The sequence below is a fragment of the Salvia hispanica genome, chromosome 4 (assembly GCF_029641045.1).
Source record: "Salvia hispanica isolate PSC_SH4W2 chromosome 4, Shi_PSC_v1, whole genome shotgun sequence".
NCBI lineage: Eukaryota > Viridiplantae > Streptophyta > Magnoliopsida > Lamiales > Lamiaceae > Salvia > Salvia hispanica.
In genome coordinates this window covers 49,114,039-49,129,246 of record NC_142695.1, presented here as the reverse complement: position 1 = coordinate 49,129,246, position 15,208 = coordinate 49,114,039, and the positions used below count along the sequence as shown (strand labels likewise).

General features: G+C 34.7%; 1 protein-coding gene and 1 long non-coding RNA gene across 3 annotated transcripts; both read left to right on the top strand.

Annotated features, from left to right (window-relative positions):
* Positions 1 to 1,593: 1,593 nt before the first annotated feature.
* LOC148929351 (uncharacterized) lies at positions 1,594 to 3,348 on the top strand. The gene is made up of 3 exons (XR_016128714.1): positions 1,594 to 2,849; positions 2,960 to 3,027; positions 3,104 to 3,348. It is a non-coding gene; the product is annotated as an uncharacterized LOC148929351 (long non-coding RNA).
* A 6,740-nt stretch (positions 3,349 to 10,088) lies between these two features.
* Positions 10,089 to 15,108, top strand: LOC125193967 (phosphatidate cytidylyltransferase 1). Of its 2 annotated transcripts, none has more exons than XM_089056500.1 (12): positions 10,089 to 10,233; positions 11,117 to 11,316; positions 11,547 to 11,797; positions 12,084 to 12,235; positions 12,415 to 12,556; positions 13,082 to 13,238; positions 13,556 to 13,603; positions 13,689 to 13,775; positions 13,945 to 14,073; positions 14,162 to 14,218; positions 14,686 to 14,769; positions 14,845 to 15,108. In XM_089056500.1, the coding sequence occupies exons 2-12, from the start codon at positions 11,233 to 11,235 to the stop codon at positions 14,932 to 14,934; spliced, it is 1,281 nt and encodes a 426-aa protein (XP_088912626.1). In that variant the 5' UTR covers positions 10,089 to 10,233; positions 11,117 to 11,232; the 3' UTR covers positions 14,935 to 15,108. The 2 variants fall into 2 exon arrangements, with proteins under 2 accessions (XP_088912626.1, XP_047947895.1); XM_048091938.2 differs by having other exon boundaries at positions 10,145 to 10,302.
* Positions 15,109 to 15,208: the final 100 nt, after the last annotated feature.

The window sequence follows — 15,208 nt, the reverse complement described above, 5'->3', positions numbered from 1 at the left end:
TGGAATTTACATGCTTTTCCTTGAAAACCCTGAATATTTTCACAATATCTTCAAAAAGAAATCATTTTTTTTTTTCAAGTTCTTTCATGAATAACTGAAAATTTTTCTGGTAAAAACTTCTTTCTTACCTCATTGCTGCAGTTGAACGTGACGAGTCGAGGTGTTGGGTCCTTTTAAGCTTTCCATTTTAGTACTATCCTAGTCTAGTACTATCATTCTCGACTAAGGCTTGAAAAGAAGGTTCTTGGGTCCAGAGCGAAAGAACGGTGCTCTGATACCACTCTGTCACGACCACAACTCCCTAGTGCTAGTGAGCGTAGCTATTTCGCGACTAAAAATTCTCAATAATCAAGGGACAACAATAAAAGGATGAAATCACTTAAATCAATAGTATCAAAGGCATATGGGTTCATAGTCAAAACGTGTTCAGAGTATCAAGACTAAGTTCATAGCTTTCTAGCACTTAATTCTAGATTTGCAGCGGAAGAGTCCAAGACAAAATAGCACGTATGAAGACATGCTACTTTGGGTTACCTAACTACTTATTTAAAAGTCTTGTCCCAACACCTTCGCCTCCTCGTACACGTTCAACCTGCACATTTGAAAATAACATGCGGGGCTGAGTATTTGATATACTCAGTGGGCACATTGCCAAAAATGGTTTTATCTTTAATTGTCAATGCCAGAGTTGAGTGATCACGGGGTTTTACTTAAAAAGACCCGAGTCACTAAAATACTTTTCCTTTAGTAAAGATTTGATTGCGCAATCACATAACATAGATATACCATATCTGAAACTGATGTGAACCGGGAATGTGGCCACATTCCACGACGGTCACTGGACCGGCCAACCCCTTTTGTTAGCTCACGGTCCCCTTATGTGTACACTAGTCCGAGTAGGGTTTGCGGCCCTACTGGGACCCGAATTCGATTTAACTTGATTTGGCATAGCCAAGCAGATAGGTAATCATAAAACAAAACATGGCATGACAACATACTTGAGCAAAGATTCACATTTTCATACTGAAATCACATTTTGAAAGAAATGCCCACCTCAAAAGCTAAAGCTCTTTCCGTAATTTCCTTAACTTGGCCTTAGATGACGTTCGTAGACGCCCCTTTAGGAAATAGCATAATATTTAATTAGACTTTGATAAATCAATTAAGCTTAAACGTGGATGCATCCTAAGTGCGTGATCATTTTATTCCTTTTCCTTAATTCATAAAAAAGAGTCCCTGAGTACTAAAATAGACTCGAGGTCTTTTCATCATTTCGCACCATAAATTACTCGAGCGCTAATACTAAAGTCTGGGAATTAAATTTATCATCGTGAAAAAAATTTAGCGGACCATTACTTAACCTCAATTATTTGATTTAGCAACATAGGTGGGCTCATGATTTAATTAGGCTAGAGCAAACTCCCATTTTATTTTAATTATTAGCCCAACTCCTTAGATTATTTAAAGAATTGGTCCATTAATTAACAAAACCTTAGCCCATGCATTTAATTTATAGAGGCCCAAAAGAAGAAAAGGAGAGGCCCAAATGAAAGAGGCCCAATTTCTTCCTCCCTCAAAACTATCGGCCTCTCTCTCTCAAAACACAAAATCCCCAAAATCAAAATCAAAAACCCCAATTCCTAATCCTTGCTTTGGAGAGGAACGACGGCGCATCTCCCCCCCCTTCGTCGCCGGCTCCAGCTCTGGATCGACGGCGCGCCTGTGTCGCCGTTATCGCGCGGCGAGCTCCGCCGTCGCCGCTGCTCCAACTCTCTCTCTCCTTCTTCCCTTCTAATCTCTCCCTCCTTCGGCTGCTACGCCGCGCCTCTGAAATTCCCCTCTCCGCTCATCCTTTGCTCGTTCTCGGCGATTCAGCGCCGTCGCCGACGTCTCCGGCTGAGGTAGACGCGGCTTGGCCCGCCTTGAAGACCAGCCCGCCGTCGCCTCATCTTTATTAGCGGAGTCGCCGACAGGAAGGAGGCATCGCCTCTCTTTCTCCCTGCCTCCGGCGTTCTCCTGGCTCCCTCCGGCGAATTCTCTACCGCCGTCATCGCAGCTCGCCGTCCGGCAGCTCTCCCATCACTCCTTGCTCCAAAGCTAAGTTTTTTTTCCTCTCATTTATTTCCTTGTAACAATACTATGTTTCAAAGATGAAGTCTTAGTGTATCTTACTGTGTGATGTTGAAACCATCTTGGGTAGTAATTTAATTGGGGAAAACTTTGATATCAAAACTTGTACATGAGGCCTACTGTGTTGGTTTGTATTCTTACTCAAAGTATGGGTTCTATCAGTCGATATTGCTAAGTTCACATTGGATTTTTGAGCACCTATAGTTCTAAGTTCTTGATTATCTATGATTGGCTATCATGATGCATTGGTGAGGGTGGGCTATGGAATACCTCTCCTTTGCGATTCTCGTTTTACGGCTGCTTCTCCGTGTTGCCGCTGCCCCTCCTCGCCTTCTTGCTCCTCCCGATTCCTTGCTGCACTCCTTGATTGTGAGTGAATTTGTGGTTTCTGGGGAGGGAGTCAGGGGCGGTTTATGGTGGTTTATATAGGCGAAGTGTGGTGTACTCGTGAGGCCTTAAATGGCTGTCAAAGCTCTTTGTTTTCATGCTGCAGATGGCACCTTTAGTTTACTTCCTTTGTCTCTTTCTTGAAACATAAGTACTACCTTCATTAGGTTACTTTGTTTGATGTGCAGGGGAAGCAGGTGGCTGTTCGGTTTGGGCTGATTTGGCGCAGCTGGAGGGACACGTTTTGGGCTAGCTGATCAGCAAGGTATCGGTCAAAGGATAGGTTGCCACTCCAAAAGAGGCAAGTCTCAAATTCTTGGCAGCAATGAGAGGTAAATTCTAAATGTTTTATCTCAGTTGTCCCTTCATTCATTTATTACTTAGTACACAGGTTTGCAGCCTTGTACTCCTAAGTTTTAAGAATTTTTGTTTTCACATACAGCTCTCGGTTTGGTGCATTGGCTGTGTAGGAGTGTACCTCCCATTTTGGGATCATTTAGACCTCCTTTGGTAAAGAAAGGATGCCTCCTTCCTTGTTTGGTTTGATGTTGGGAAAAGTAATCTAAAATATTTATTAGTTTTGTAGGTTCTTGCAGGTTTAATGGCAGATAAAGGAAAAGGGTTTTTTTAAAAAAAAATTGGGGATGTGGCCTGGGATCGAGACGAGGCAGTCGGGCTGGCTGCACGGGCCTTCGGGCTGCCCTCTAAGTCTTTGGGCCGAAAGAAATCTCGTGTTCGAGAGTCGAGGCCCAACTCTTTGTATATTTGTATTCTTAAATTCTTTTTTTTTTTTTTTGTCAACACATGTGTAAATCATTTTTATTTCTTGACGTTTATTGTATTTCACACGTATATACGAAAATCTGTTTTAGTTTGATCGACACTCTTCAAATTAGCAACCAAGCAAGACCATCGACTAATATTTCTGATTTGAAAACAACAAACATTTCTCTAGGTTGACATTAGTCTTAAAGAAAAGGTAACAAAGAGCGGGTATTACAAATCAGCTCCAAACTCAAGAAATCTCCTTTTTTCAAGTGGTTATCATTGTGGAAGTTTTTCCATCTGTCTTCCAAGCACAGTCTTCCGCTTGGAAGTATTCTGAGTTTTGTTGTCCAGAATCTGTGGAAACCGTTTTCGAGTTCACATATTGGGCCAAGCTCATTTTGATATTTTGCTTGAAATTTTTGTGGGAAGATCTGTTGTATTATTTAACATAAATATAATTATATTTTTGAATCTAGATGACATAAAGAATGTTATATATAAAAAAAACAAAAGTATTAAATAAATTTCAATACTTACCAGCTTTGATTGTTTTTCGGATGAAATTACTGTAAAGAACTGTGCAATGCTATCTGCCGAGTATCTCTTCTCTGGTTGCATAGACATTTTTTTAACAAATTGAACGTTTGAGACTAACAAAGAGAATAATTGAAGATGAAAATGGTTTTTGGTAAGAGAGAAAATTTACAGGAGTAATTGTGGAAGATGGAAATGGTTGTTGCCTTTATTGAATGGTAGGTAAGAAAGATTTTAATATTTTGTATTCGATTTTGTACATGCGTGTTCTTTGTTGACAAATTTGTTATTAAATAATATTATAATTATAATTATATCATTACGTAACTAATTAATATTATCTATATATTTGTCATCATTAGGGATGTTATCAAATGAAAACTCTAAATATTGTTCAAACTCAAAACTGTGATCTGGACAATTGAAAAATGTTAACAGATCACAAAAAAGCATCAACAAGAAAATGTCAACCGAATTTCAACGGTAGTTAGTGATTGATGCTTTGTTGATATTGTGTTGATACTGTGTTGACATTAAAATCTTAAAATTTTACGTTGTGTTGATATTGTATTGAAAGGAGCTTTGAGTTTGTACAGTATATAAGTTTGTATTTTATCAGTACCCGTCATTATTAACTCACATAGGTTTATTAATGTTTATCGGTTGGTGGAGGTGCACCTCCATGTCATTACTCAATTAAAAAAAATGGAATTGAAGGTCTTCTTCTCTCTTCAACCGTGGTCTCATGGTTGGCAACCTCCAACTATGATTGCTCATGTCATTTATTGAGTTAGCCAATGAGATTGTGCCAAATGATATAATATCATTGGTTGATATTTTGTTTTTATAAAATTTATATATCTTTTATATGTTATGTTAAAAATTTATAAAAGTTATACCAAAATTCATAATTTTTCATCCTCTATAAATAGAGATCACATTTGGTATAGTTTTGTACACAAAATAATTTCATATTTTTTATTTGTCTATTTTTCTAATTTTTAATTTACTTATTGTATTTTTATAAATTTTATTTTGTAATACTAATATTTCATATTATTATATAAATATAATAAAAATAAATATAAACATTTTGAATGATTGCTGATCTAGCTATTGGAGTGTAGAAAGAGCCAAAATGAGGTAATAGCATTCTATATTGTAGATGTAATAATTCACTTCTGTGTCATTGTAGATGTAATAATATCGATCTACAGATATAAACATCTTGTCAACAAATTTAGTTTATTAAATGTTTTTTACAATATTTTGTATATATACTTTTTTATTTGTCATGTAAATATTTCTAAACTAATAATTATAAAGATGTATATATATAATCCTATGTTTCCAAATTTTGTACATCCAAAAATTGGTTTATTATGTATAATAAATTTGTAATTTATTTTATATATTATTATATTATACACTATTATTTGATTTTCTAGATTGTCATGTTTTTGGAAAACCTGTTGTGCACAAATGTGGTTCTTATTCATAAAAGAAGGTTTTGATTTTAGAAATTGTATTCTTATCATTTACCTAAAAAAAAAATTTGTTTATCATTAGGTTTACTATATTTATATTAAATGTTTGTATTTGTAATATATACTAGGCTATCGATACTTGCACCATAAATGTAATATCATATTATTATTTTATAGTTACAGTTGTAGAGATTTTTAAAGTGATAACATGGAGTAGAATATATGCAAAATATTACTCACTTCTACAAAGCATTAGAAATAGAGGTAATTAAAGTACATATTGTTTGGTCTTTAAAATATTGTCATCAAATTAAATTACCTGATTAGGCTTTTCTTCAAAATACTTCATGTCATCAGCTGTTATCATTGCATAAGATATAGTGCAAGATTGGTTTTTTATTTATCAAGCAAACATTTATTGTTTTATAGAGTTAAAATATAAGTTTTGTACTCCACTAATTATTATTTACCTCGGTCACAGTAACTTTGAATTTGATGGTAGGGCTACTGCTTAGCAATTCAAATTTCAACTGCATTCCAACATACAATGAACTTGCATTGTAGAAAGTGGACCATCCTGTGTAAATTGCAACTCTATCTTCAGCTTTCTTCAACATCATTTGCCATGTGTTGTTTTGGAATTCCAAAACAACCACTTCAACATCTTTGCCTGTGGCATGTGCTCTTCAAAATTGGATTGGTATGTGCTATGATGTCGATTACATTAAGTTATTAGTTTCGATTGTTCAATTTATAAATAAATTAACACTATATTCATCTCAAATGTGTATATGAAGTAAAAATATAAATTCTTACAAATGTTTTTCGGTTTGATTTTGTGATGGTTGATCTGAATGAAGGTGAAGCAATCGAATGTGAAGATGATGCGTTGTGCATTTCTTGGCCAGTTGAACCTATAAAGGAGTAATTAAAACATGAAGAACTAAAATTTTTATTGACAAAGTTGAATTTATTTTAATTAATTACCTGATTGTTGGAACTCTTTACCACACCCTGATTTATCAAACATTTCCACGGAGAAATGATTGTGTGCCACATAATGAAAAATCAAGAAGTCTCCAGAGTTTAAGTTGTGAGCCTTGTGGAATTGTTCCCATCCCTCATCCAAGGACATTCTTCCATTTGGAAGTATTTTGAGCTTTGTCTTCCAAGTTTTGCCAAATTTGTTCTCTATTGTGCACTTTGGTCCCATTGTATCTCCATAATGTCTTTGAAAACATCTTGGAAACATCTGTTTGAATATTTAAAATGAATGTATTCATTTTGCTTATCTAGATCAGTTTCGCTATTTGAAAACTAAAAGTACCAAACAAATTTCATTATAATTGATAATCTATCTTAAAAGATGTTGTTCAGCATATACATACCAGTTTTGATTGTTGTTCTAAATCAATCATCTTGAAGAATTTGCTAAAATCTTCCATGTGTACTATGTTGTAAGATGAAGAATCTAAAGACATTTTGTGACAGAGAGAACTTTGTTGAAGATTTAAGTGGAGTGACTTGAGAGAAGATTCGCGTGAGTTTTTGTTTTGTGCAGGTGTAGTTGCTGTTGGTTTTATTTATTGGTAGGTGAAAACTAAATAACTAATATAATTTGATGAAAATCTACGAGTATTTAAAAAGAGTATAATTACATTTTAAAATATTTTAAAATAACTCAATATTGAAGTGCGTATAATTTTATTTCATTTGCACTTGCTTTATTAAATATTATATTAACATTATATGGAATATTGAATTGTATCTTATAAAAGTGACTAATAATATTGTACAAATCATGATATATCAAAGCAATATTAATAGTTATTTATTCATATTCAATTCGTTGTATTTCGTATATTAATAGTAATTTTTCTATATTGTAAAGTTTTAAATAGATTGAATCATTTATTTTTACCACAAAAAGTAATAGTAGTACTACTTATAATATTAAGTATATAGCCTTAAAATATTGTTAAATAATTTCCTTCATTCACACCTCGCTCGGATTATAGGATTTGGTACGAATTTTATCAGTTGCGCAACGCGCTGGGGATATACTAATTGGTTACAATTTCTTTCACATAACTGAACCCGAGGATTGGCGCCCACCTCAACTCAAACACGAAGTTGCGGCAACCTCTATTCCGACAACCAGAGGGTAATGTACAACACAACATTGTTCGATTACAGATGTCCTCCGGCGTATTATGATTTTTGTCTATGGCGTTGTCGTAGATAGTCGGTGGGAAACGAGCGGCATAGTCGTTCTAGCAATAAGTGCACTGGATTAGCAATTTTAGTTCTTCAGCACAAATACCCCCTGATTACACATATTCGCCTACGAGAAGTTTCATTTTTACGCAATTGAGGAGCATATACGTTTTCAGTTGCAAGCGTATAATTTCGCTTATAAAATCACTTGTATAAAATTTAGGGTGAAGCTAGATGGCCCGTAAAGTGTGGTGTGTTAGCACAATCGGTGGTTCGTGGTTACTTGTATACCTTGATCAACATTCTGTTTATGTGTTGTTGGGTACTGCGGAAAGTTTTGTTTTGGTAGGACACAACGTACGTAGCACGATGAGATTCCCCACCTATGTGCGGCTATACATACTCCTAGATGATATCATGCTTGTATACCAAATAGAGACGACTGTACTTGTCAACCGCTACATGAATGCTAGGACACGAAGGGCTAAGCGTTGCTTGTGGAGCACGCAAGAAGATACAATGTCCTAAACAATCCCTACATCACACCATTATTTCAATGGTAACATCTATTTAACTCATTCAATTTGCTAACAAACCCTTCATAATATTACTTCAATGATGACATCTATCTAACTCATTCAATTTGCCAACAAACCTAGTTTGTTGGCAAATTGAATGAGTTAGATAGATGTCGCCATTGAAGTTATGGTCTGATGTATAAGTGGCGACGGTTGGTGCACAGATAAACCATCCTTTGGAAAAAACGTATACACCTCTGAGCAAAGAATTGGGATCCAACTTACATTATTCCTATTCTACCTCTGATCACAATTAGTCATTGGAAAAAGAATTGTTCAAGGTTAAATGTTCGGCCCAAGTCTTTATTGCTATATTTTAAAATTTGAGTATAAATACAAATAACCCCAAATATCAGGCATTAAGTTGCAATAAACCCGAGAGAATATTGGAGCATAAGGTTAAGAGAGAAACTAATTTTTTTGTCACACAATTCCACCATAATAAAATATTTTATATATGCATGATTCGGCCTTCTGCAATTCAATCGAATCCAACAAAAAAAATGTAATTTCTATAAGGGGCATCAAATCAATTGAGGGTTGCATGTTGCGTAGATACTTTTATCTGAAGTGATGCTCAAATCCGCATAATCTCCTCTTTAACTTTGACCAACTTTCAAAGATTCCTAAAGCATAATTGTGGCAACGTATATTTTAGATAGGAATATTAGATTGTGGGGGTTAAAACTTTAATTTATACATATTCATCATGTTGCATCATAGTAATTTAGTACTTTGATTTAGTGGTGAACAATTGTGGGGGTTAAAACTTTATGATATACATATTCATCATGTTGCATTGCACCATAATTTAGAACTTCGATTTAGGGGTGAATAAAATACCTGAAATTAAAAAATTCGATTCAAATCAAATTGATATTAAAATTTTGGTTCGGATGTTTTGAATTTTCATTTCAAATCGGATCAGATTTTTTAACAATTTTAGATATTTGCACAATTTATTTTCAAATCCTAAGTAATCTAAAATCTAAAATATAAAATCTATAGTGTTGTAATTAGGGGTGGGAATACGGGTATCCATGGATACCCGACCCGAAAAAACCGGGTATCCAAACCCGAAAATCACTAAAATGTTTATCCAAAACCCGCCCTGATATATTTTTGGGTACTCCAATATCCGCCTCGGGTATCCATTCTCGACGTATCGGGTACCCAAATACCCGACTCTTTACATATGTTAATAACTAATATAATAAAATTGAATATTATATATTAATGAAAATATAGAAATATCTAAATTGACTAATGTCTTTAATGTTTTATTTATTTTGTAGTATAAAACAAAAAAAAATGGATCACTTTTATTTTAAAGTATAAGATTATTTAATGCAAAATGACTAAATGTAATTTAAAATATGCTTAAAATAATAAATTGGATATTCGCATTTCGGGTAATACCCAATATCCATTCGGGTTATCCAATACCCGATTTATCTTATATTTCAATACCCAATTCCAAACCCAATCTCATAAAATTGGATATTGGGTATTCAAAATCCGGCGAATATCGGGCCGGGTACGGGTAAATCCAATACCCGATATCCGTATTCCCACCCCTAGTTGTAATTATAAAACATAACAAATATAAGATCTTTGTGATGAACAATTCTAATTATATAGGAGTATTAGATTTTAAATTATTTATTTTTTGAATTAGATTTTTGGATTGTTATATTTTTATGCAATTTTAGAATTTTGTAATGGGGTTATAGGAGTATAATAGCTTATTGACTTAGTAAACAGCCAAAATATCCTCATGGTCTAATCAATCGTCTATAAAGTTAAAACTTGAATATAAATGGCCAGTACAAAGTGAGCTAATAACTTCGAATTTAATGTTTTTACAATAATTTAAATAATAGAATTAGATCGACGATGGTTTCGAATGTTTTGACCGATTAATTAAAGAGGAAATGTATTAAACAAATATGATTAGTATAATAAGTGATAAAAACAACACTTGCGACAAACTTTATTGAAACCCTCTTAATTTGAGTTAATATATATTTTCAACCCCAAATCTGTTTAGTGAAGAAGTAAGCCCACCAATCTCAACTCTCCATTCCACTCTCCATTTCCCTCTACAGAAAGAGAGAAAGAGAGAGGCAAAGGTCAGATCTCCCTCGCTCTTGAATCTCTTCGCTTCTGCTCAGTTAGCGCGTCACTTTGTTATTGCTCAGGTTTCGCTTTTCTTCACAGCTCTCTGCTGCTAGTTTTTCTTGTATGAATTAATATCCGTGTTGTTTAGCAGTGTAGTTGCTGTTAATGACGGCTGAATTGTTTAGCTCCGGGTTGTGAAGTTATTATGCACATGTTCCTCCTCATTATTTCAATTGTAATTTCTTAATTGAATTTGGGTTTAAGTGGTGAAGATTTGTCATTTCGCAGTTTCAATTGTGTATATCTGCGTGAAGTGGCTCCAGTGTTTCTGGCTATATGAATCCTTCGATTGTAGTAGAAGCATGATGGAGAAAACCTTTTGGCACTGTATTTATTGCTGCTTCTTCTGCTATGTTATTGGTGTATTATGAATTTGTAAGCTGTGATTCTGTTTTGGGCTGTTCAAGTGTGTTTATTTTGAGAATGATTGTTATTGGTAAACAGCTTATTTTTCTATTTTGTTGTAATAGTGTGCTTTTGCCGATTTTGGTTGCTTTTAGAATTAGGATGAGCGATTGAGAGAAGTTTGTGTGCTATGTTCCGTTTACTCTGATCATTCTGGAGAGATTGCTTTGGAGAATATCTCATGACTGTAAGATTGCAGAATTGTAGATAGAAGATGTGTTGCAAGCATATATATGATAGATGCCTTTGGAAAACTCTCCACATGTCGTTTTATTTTGGCTTTAGAATTGTTTAAATTTTTAAGTTGAGTGGCTGAATTTATGGAATTGTAGATTCTAATAATGTTTAATTTTCCTTAATCTGTTGAAAAACTTCTGGATTTATGGGTTGGCTGTGCACTAATAAGGACTCTGTTTTTGGTTATTCCAGCTACTTGGGAATTCAAGCGGGGGTTTAACATTCCAAATTCCCAATGCTAGCTCTCGGTTCTTAAAATTTGATATTCTAAAGTGAACATATTTCGAGTGGGTATACATAGAGAAACCATGGACAGGGATACTGGTTCTGGTGGTCCATCAACACCTAGTGGGCCTACTGCACGGTTACGTCGGCGGAAAGGCTCAAATGAGGTTTGTCAGGACTTGTTTGGTTATTTTTAATTTCAATTCTGGTAATTAGTATTTACAGCTGCATATATAAGTAACTAAAATAACTCAAAGTAACCCTGTACATTGATATTGCATTTGTTTTTCTTTGCTTAGGCAATCTATAGATATCCTTAAGCTATTTTAGCTTTTGACTTCTACTAGTTTATTTGGAACTGCTTTCAAAGATTTCATTTATTTGCCTTTTTTGTCAGGTTCCTCCAGAAGTTGAAACAAATGGCGAGCGTTTACTTTTCAATGACCGTAACAAGTACAAGTCAATGTTGATCCGCACATATTCCACTGTTTGGATGATTGGAGGCTTTGTCTCGATAATATACTTGGGTCACCTTTATATATGGGCCATGGTAGTGGTTATTCAAATATTTATGGCTAAGGAGCTGTTCAATTTGCTTAGGAAGGCACATGAAGACCGGCAACTCCCTGGTTTTAGGCTTTTGAATTGGTGAGTAGCTTAGCTTTTTGCCAACTCACATATTTTTGAGGTTATTCTCTTTTACGGACTTCAGATTTTAATAATCCTTAATCCTGAGCTTGTTCTGTATGATTTGGAAATTTTCTGTTTTTTGACCCGCTTGCATAGTTATTACAGGGTGGCATCAATTACATAAATTTGGACTTGCTAAGCTTGCTATCTATCTCATTAATCCCGACCTCCTCTCTCTCTTTGTTTTTTTGTCGTGTCTATTAGTCTAACATTCTCTTACGTGAGATCACTTCATACTCTTCAGGCACTTCTTCTTCACAGTCATGCTTTTCGTGTATGGTCGAATTCTCAGTCAAAGGCTTGTGAATACTGTGACTATGGACAAATTTTTGTATAAGCTGGTGGGAAAGCTTATAAAGTATCATATGGTTACCTGTTATTTCTTGTATATCGCAGGTTGGTAAATGGTTGTTGTTACTCATTTTTCTTCTGTAGATTTTTGTATGCATCATTAGGCTGTATTTAACTAGTGAATTTCCTTTTTCCGTTTGTTAAATGTCTATGTACTAGAATGTAAGATGTCATGTACATATTTGGATAACAAAACTGAGTATTACCTCCCTTGGTTGGTTCAGGTTTTATGTGGTTCATCCTTACATTAAAGAAGAAGATGTACAAATATCAGTTTAGCCAATACGCTTGGACGCATATGATTTTGATTGTGGTGTTTACCCAATCAGCCTTTACAGTGGCTAATATTTTTGAAGGAATATTCTGGTAAGACAACTTTGGTTTCCCTGTTTACTGTAAAATGTAAAGAATTGCTTTTGATTTCTACCTCCAAAGTAGTACTAGTAGTTACGGGAATGGGCTGATGATGATAACAAAAAATGCAATTTCTATAACCCCGTCATTCTTCTTTATAATTTGTTTATTTGCTTCAATTTCGTGCCCCCAAAATATTTGTGCCAATATTGTGATATTACTCTAATAAGATTATAACTTTCTGGGTGATTCAACAAAGAGAGTTACATAGATTAAAGCTTGAATATGCTGTAGGAGAATTGTTTTCAAGAATAAATGAGGATGAATTAACTACTGATAATTGTACTACTGTGATTCCTTTTACTGTTTTGTTTGTGTATCTTGATGACTTTAACTTAGCTTTCCCTGAAAGTAGGGCCTAAATCATACACCTATCATAGACCATTTACTAAGAAGTGAAATGGTGCTTGCTGATTGTATTATATAAGTTTGAACTATTATGTTACAACCTAAAGCACAAGATAACGACAATTGCAGGTTCCTTCTTCCAGCATCACTTATTGTCATCAATGACATTGCTGCTTACATTTTTGGGTTCTTCTTCGGGAGAACTCCTTTAATCAAACTCTCACCAAAGAAAACATGGGAAGGCTTTATTGGAGCGTCTTTTGCAACTATGATCTCGGCCTTTGTGGTTAGTAAGCCATCCATTTTTATCAATAAAAACCTGAAAAAATGGATACATCATCTTCAGTAAAAGTTTTTAGTTTCGCTACCAAGGTCTATTTTTGTTCTTCAAATCCATAGTAGTATATCGTTTCAGATTTCCCAAAAGTTATCATGAATAGTGATTAATCTGTTTACTCACAGGCCTCTTTTTGTATCTTAGAATGAGTTCATCTTTAAACTACTTGAAAGTATATTTATGGCTAATCCACCTTAATAGTTATAGGTGAGCTGGTTCTAAGATTTTGGCAGTAAATTTATCAAATTTCTCATTTTTTTCCTCAGCTGGCAAATGTATTGGGTCAGTTCCAGTGGTTAACATGTCCAAGAAAGGTAATTGTGGCAATTTCTTAGTTGGAGATTATTGTTATTTTATTTGTTGGTGGAGCACTTGAAACTTTCTATGTGACTTTTTTAGGATTTGTCGACTGGTTGGCTTGAATGTGATCCTGGTCCACTGTTTAAGCCCGAGTATTTTACTGTCCCACAGTGGTTTCCTGAATGGGTAATTGCTTAATCTATTGTTTGAGCCTCAGTAATAGCTCTTATCACCTAAGATCTTTACTTTTATCAAGATAATTGATTTTAATGCTAATTTTATTCATCATTGTACTCTACCTGGTGAACTCCAGTTTAAAGTTGGCTAATTATGAGCTACAATAAACTTCTTGCAGTTTCCTTGGAGAGAGATATCTATTTTACCTGTCCAGTGGCATGCATTATGTCTTGGTCTTTTTGCATCAATTATAGCACCTTTTGGAGGCTTTTTCGCCAGTGGCTTTAAACGGGCTTTCAAAATCAAGGTTTGGAAACCATCTGTCAAAGTTAAATTTCTTTTGTTGGAATTCTGTACATACTCTTGCCTCTCGATAATTTTCTGGTTTGTTCCAGGATTTTGGAGATAGCATTCCTGGACATGGTGGTATCACAGATAGAATGGATTGCCAGGTCGGTTTCAAAAAAAATTGTGATTTATGAACTGCAAGTTAACAATTCAAAGTTGCACCTTATGACTGCCCCCCATTTTTACAGTACATCGCATCAATGGCTATCTCTTGGTGGTTAATCTTCTTACTTTGTTGTTGAATATTCTAGATGCAACCATGTCCTCATTTTTTGATTAGGTATATTTGGAATAGAATAGTTGTTATAGGGTATTGATTTTTCTTTTCCATCCCCTGATATTATGGCAATGCTCCACTGCACATGGAAAGATGGGAGGAAAAGTAGTTCGAGAAGCAGTAGGTAGTTTTTTAATTGAGTTGGAAGTTGATAAATGTCTTAATGATGTTTGAGTTGGTCTGAACAGTTGCTGACATTTGCGTCCAACTTAAATTCTTGAACTGATTTCGTAACAATTATGTCCTCTTAAGGTACTTCCCATGTTCTGGTTATTAACACTGACAAATATGCAGATGGTGATGGCTGTCTTTGCATACATATATCACCAATCGTTCATTGTACCGCAGAGCCTGTCAATCGAGATGATCATGGACCAGGTATGTGCCTGTGATCGTCTACACAGGAATACAATTGTTTGCTCCTTATAACTGAAAATTGTGTCGGTTTTGTAGATTCTAATGAACCTGACGTTTGAGGAACAGAGAGCACTATACACAAAACTCGGGCAGATAATCATGGAGAAGCAGTTTGGAGAATCCTGAATCTCAGAGTTCAAGAAGCCTTTGCTTTCACTAGCCATGTGTTTTAGTTTTATTTTTGCTTTTTTTTCTTCATTTCTATATGCTCTGTGATGTTGATTTTAGGTTGCCGGTATTGTATAGCACATTTGTGTAGCTTCTGAATTTGTGGGTTAGTTGCTAGTACTTTTTTTTGGAGTTTCAATGTGTAGCAAAAACTTGAGCACATTTTGATACGTTGCAAAATCTGATGAAATAAACATGTTCTAATTCGTATGCAAAACTAGAATTTGGTCAA

What these genes read in the sequence shown, in the direction of transcription:
- LOC125193967 (XM_089056500.1), top strand. Translation starts at nt 11,233, where the DNA reads ATGGACAGGGATACTGGTTCTGGTGGTCCATCAACACCTAGTGGGCCT. An exon ending in TTATTTCTTGTATATCGCAG is followed by an intron (nt 12,236 to 12,414) that starts GTTGGTAAATGG and finishes TGGTTGGTTCAG; the next exon opens with GTTTTATGTGGTTCATCCTT. An exon ending in ATTTTTGAAGGAATATTCTG is followed by an intron (nt 12,557 to 13,081) that starts GTAAGACAACTT and finishes CGACAATTGCAG; the next exon opens with GTTCCTTCTTCCAGCATCAC.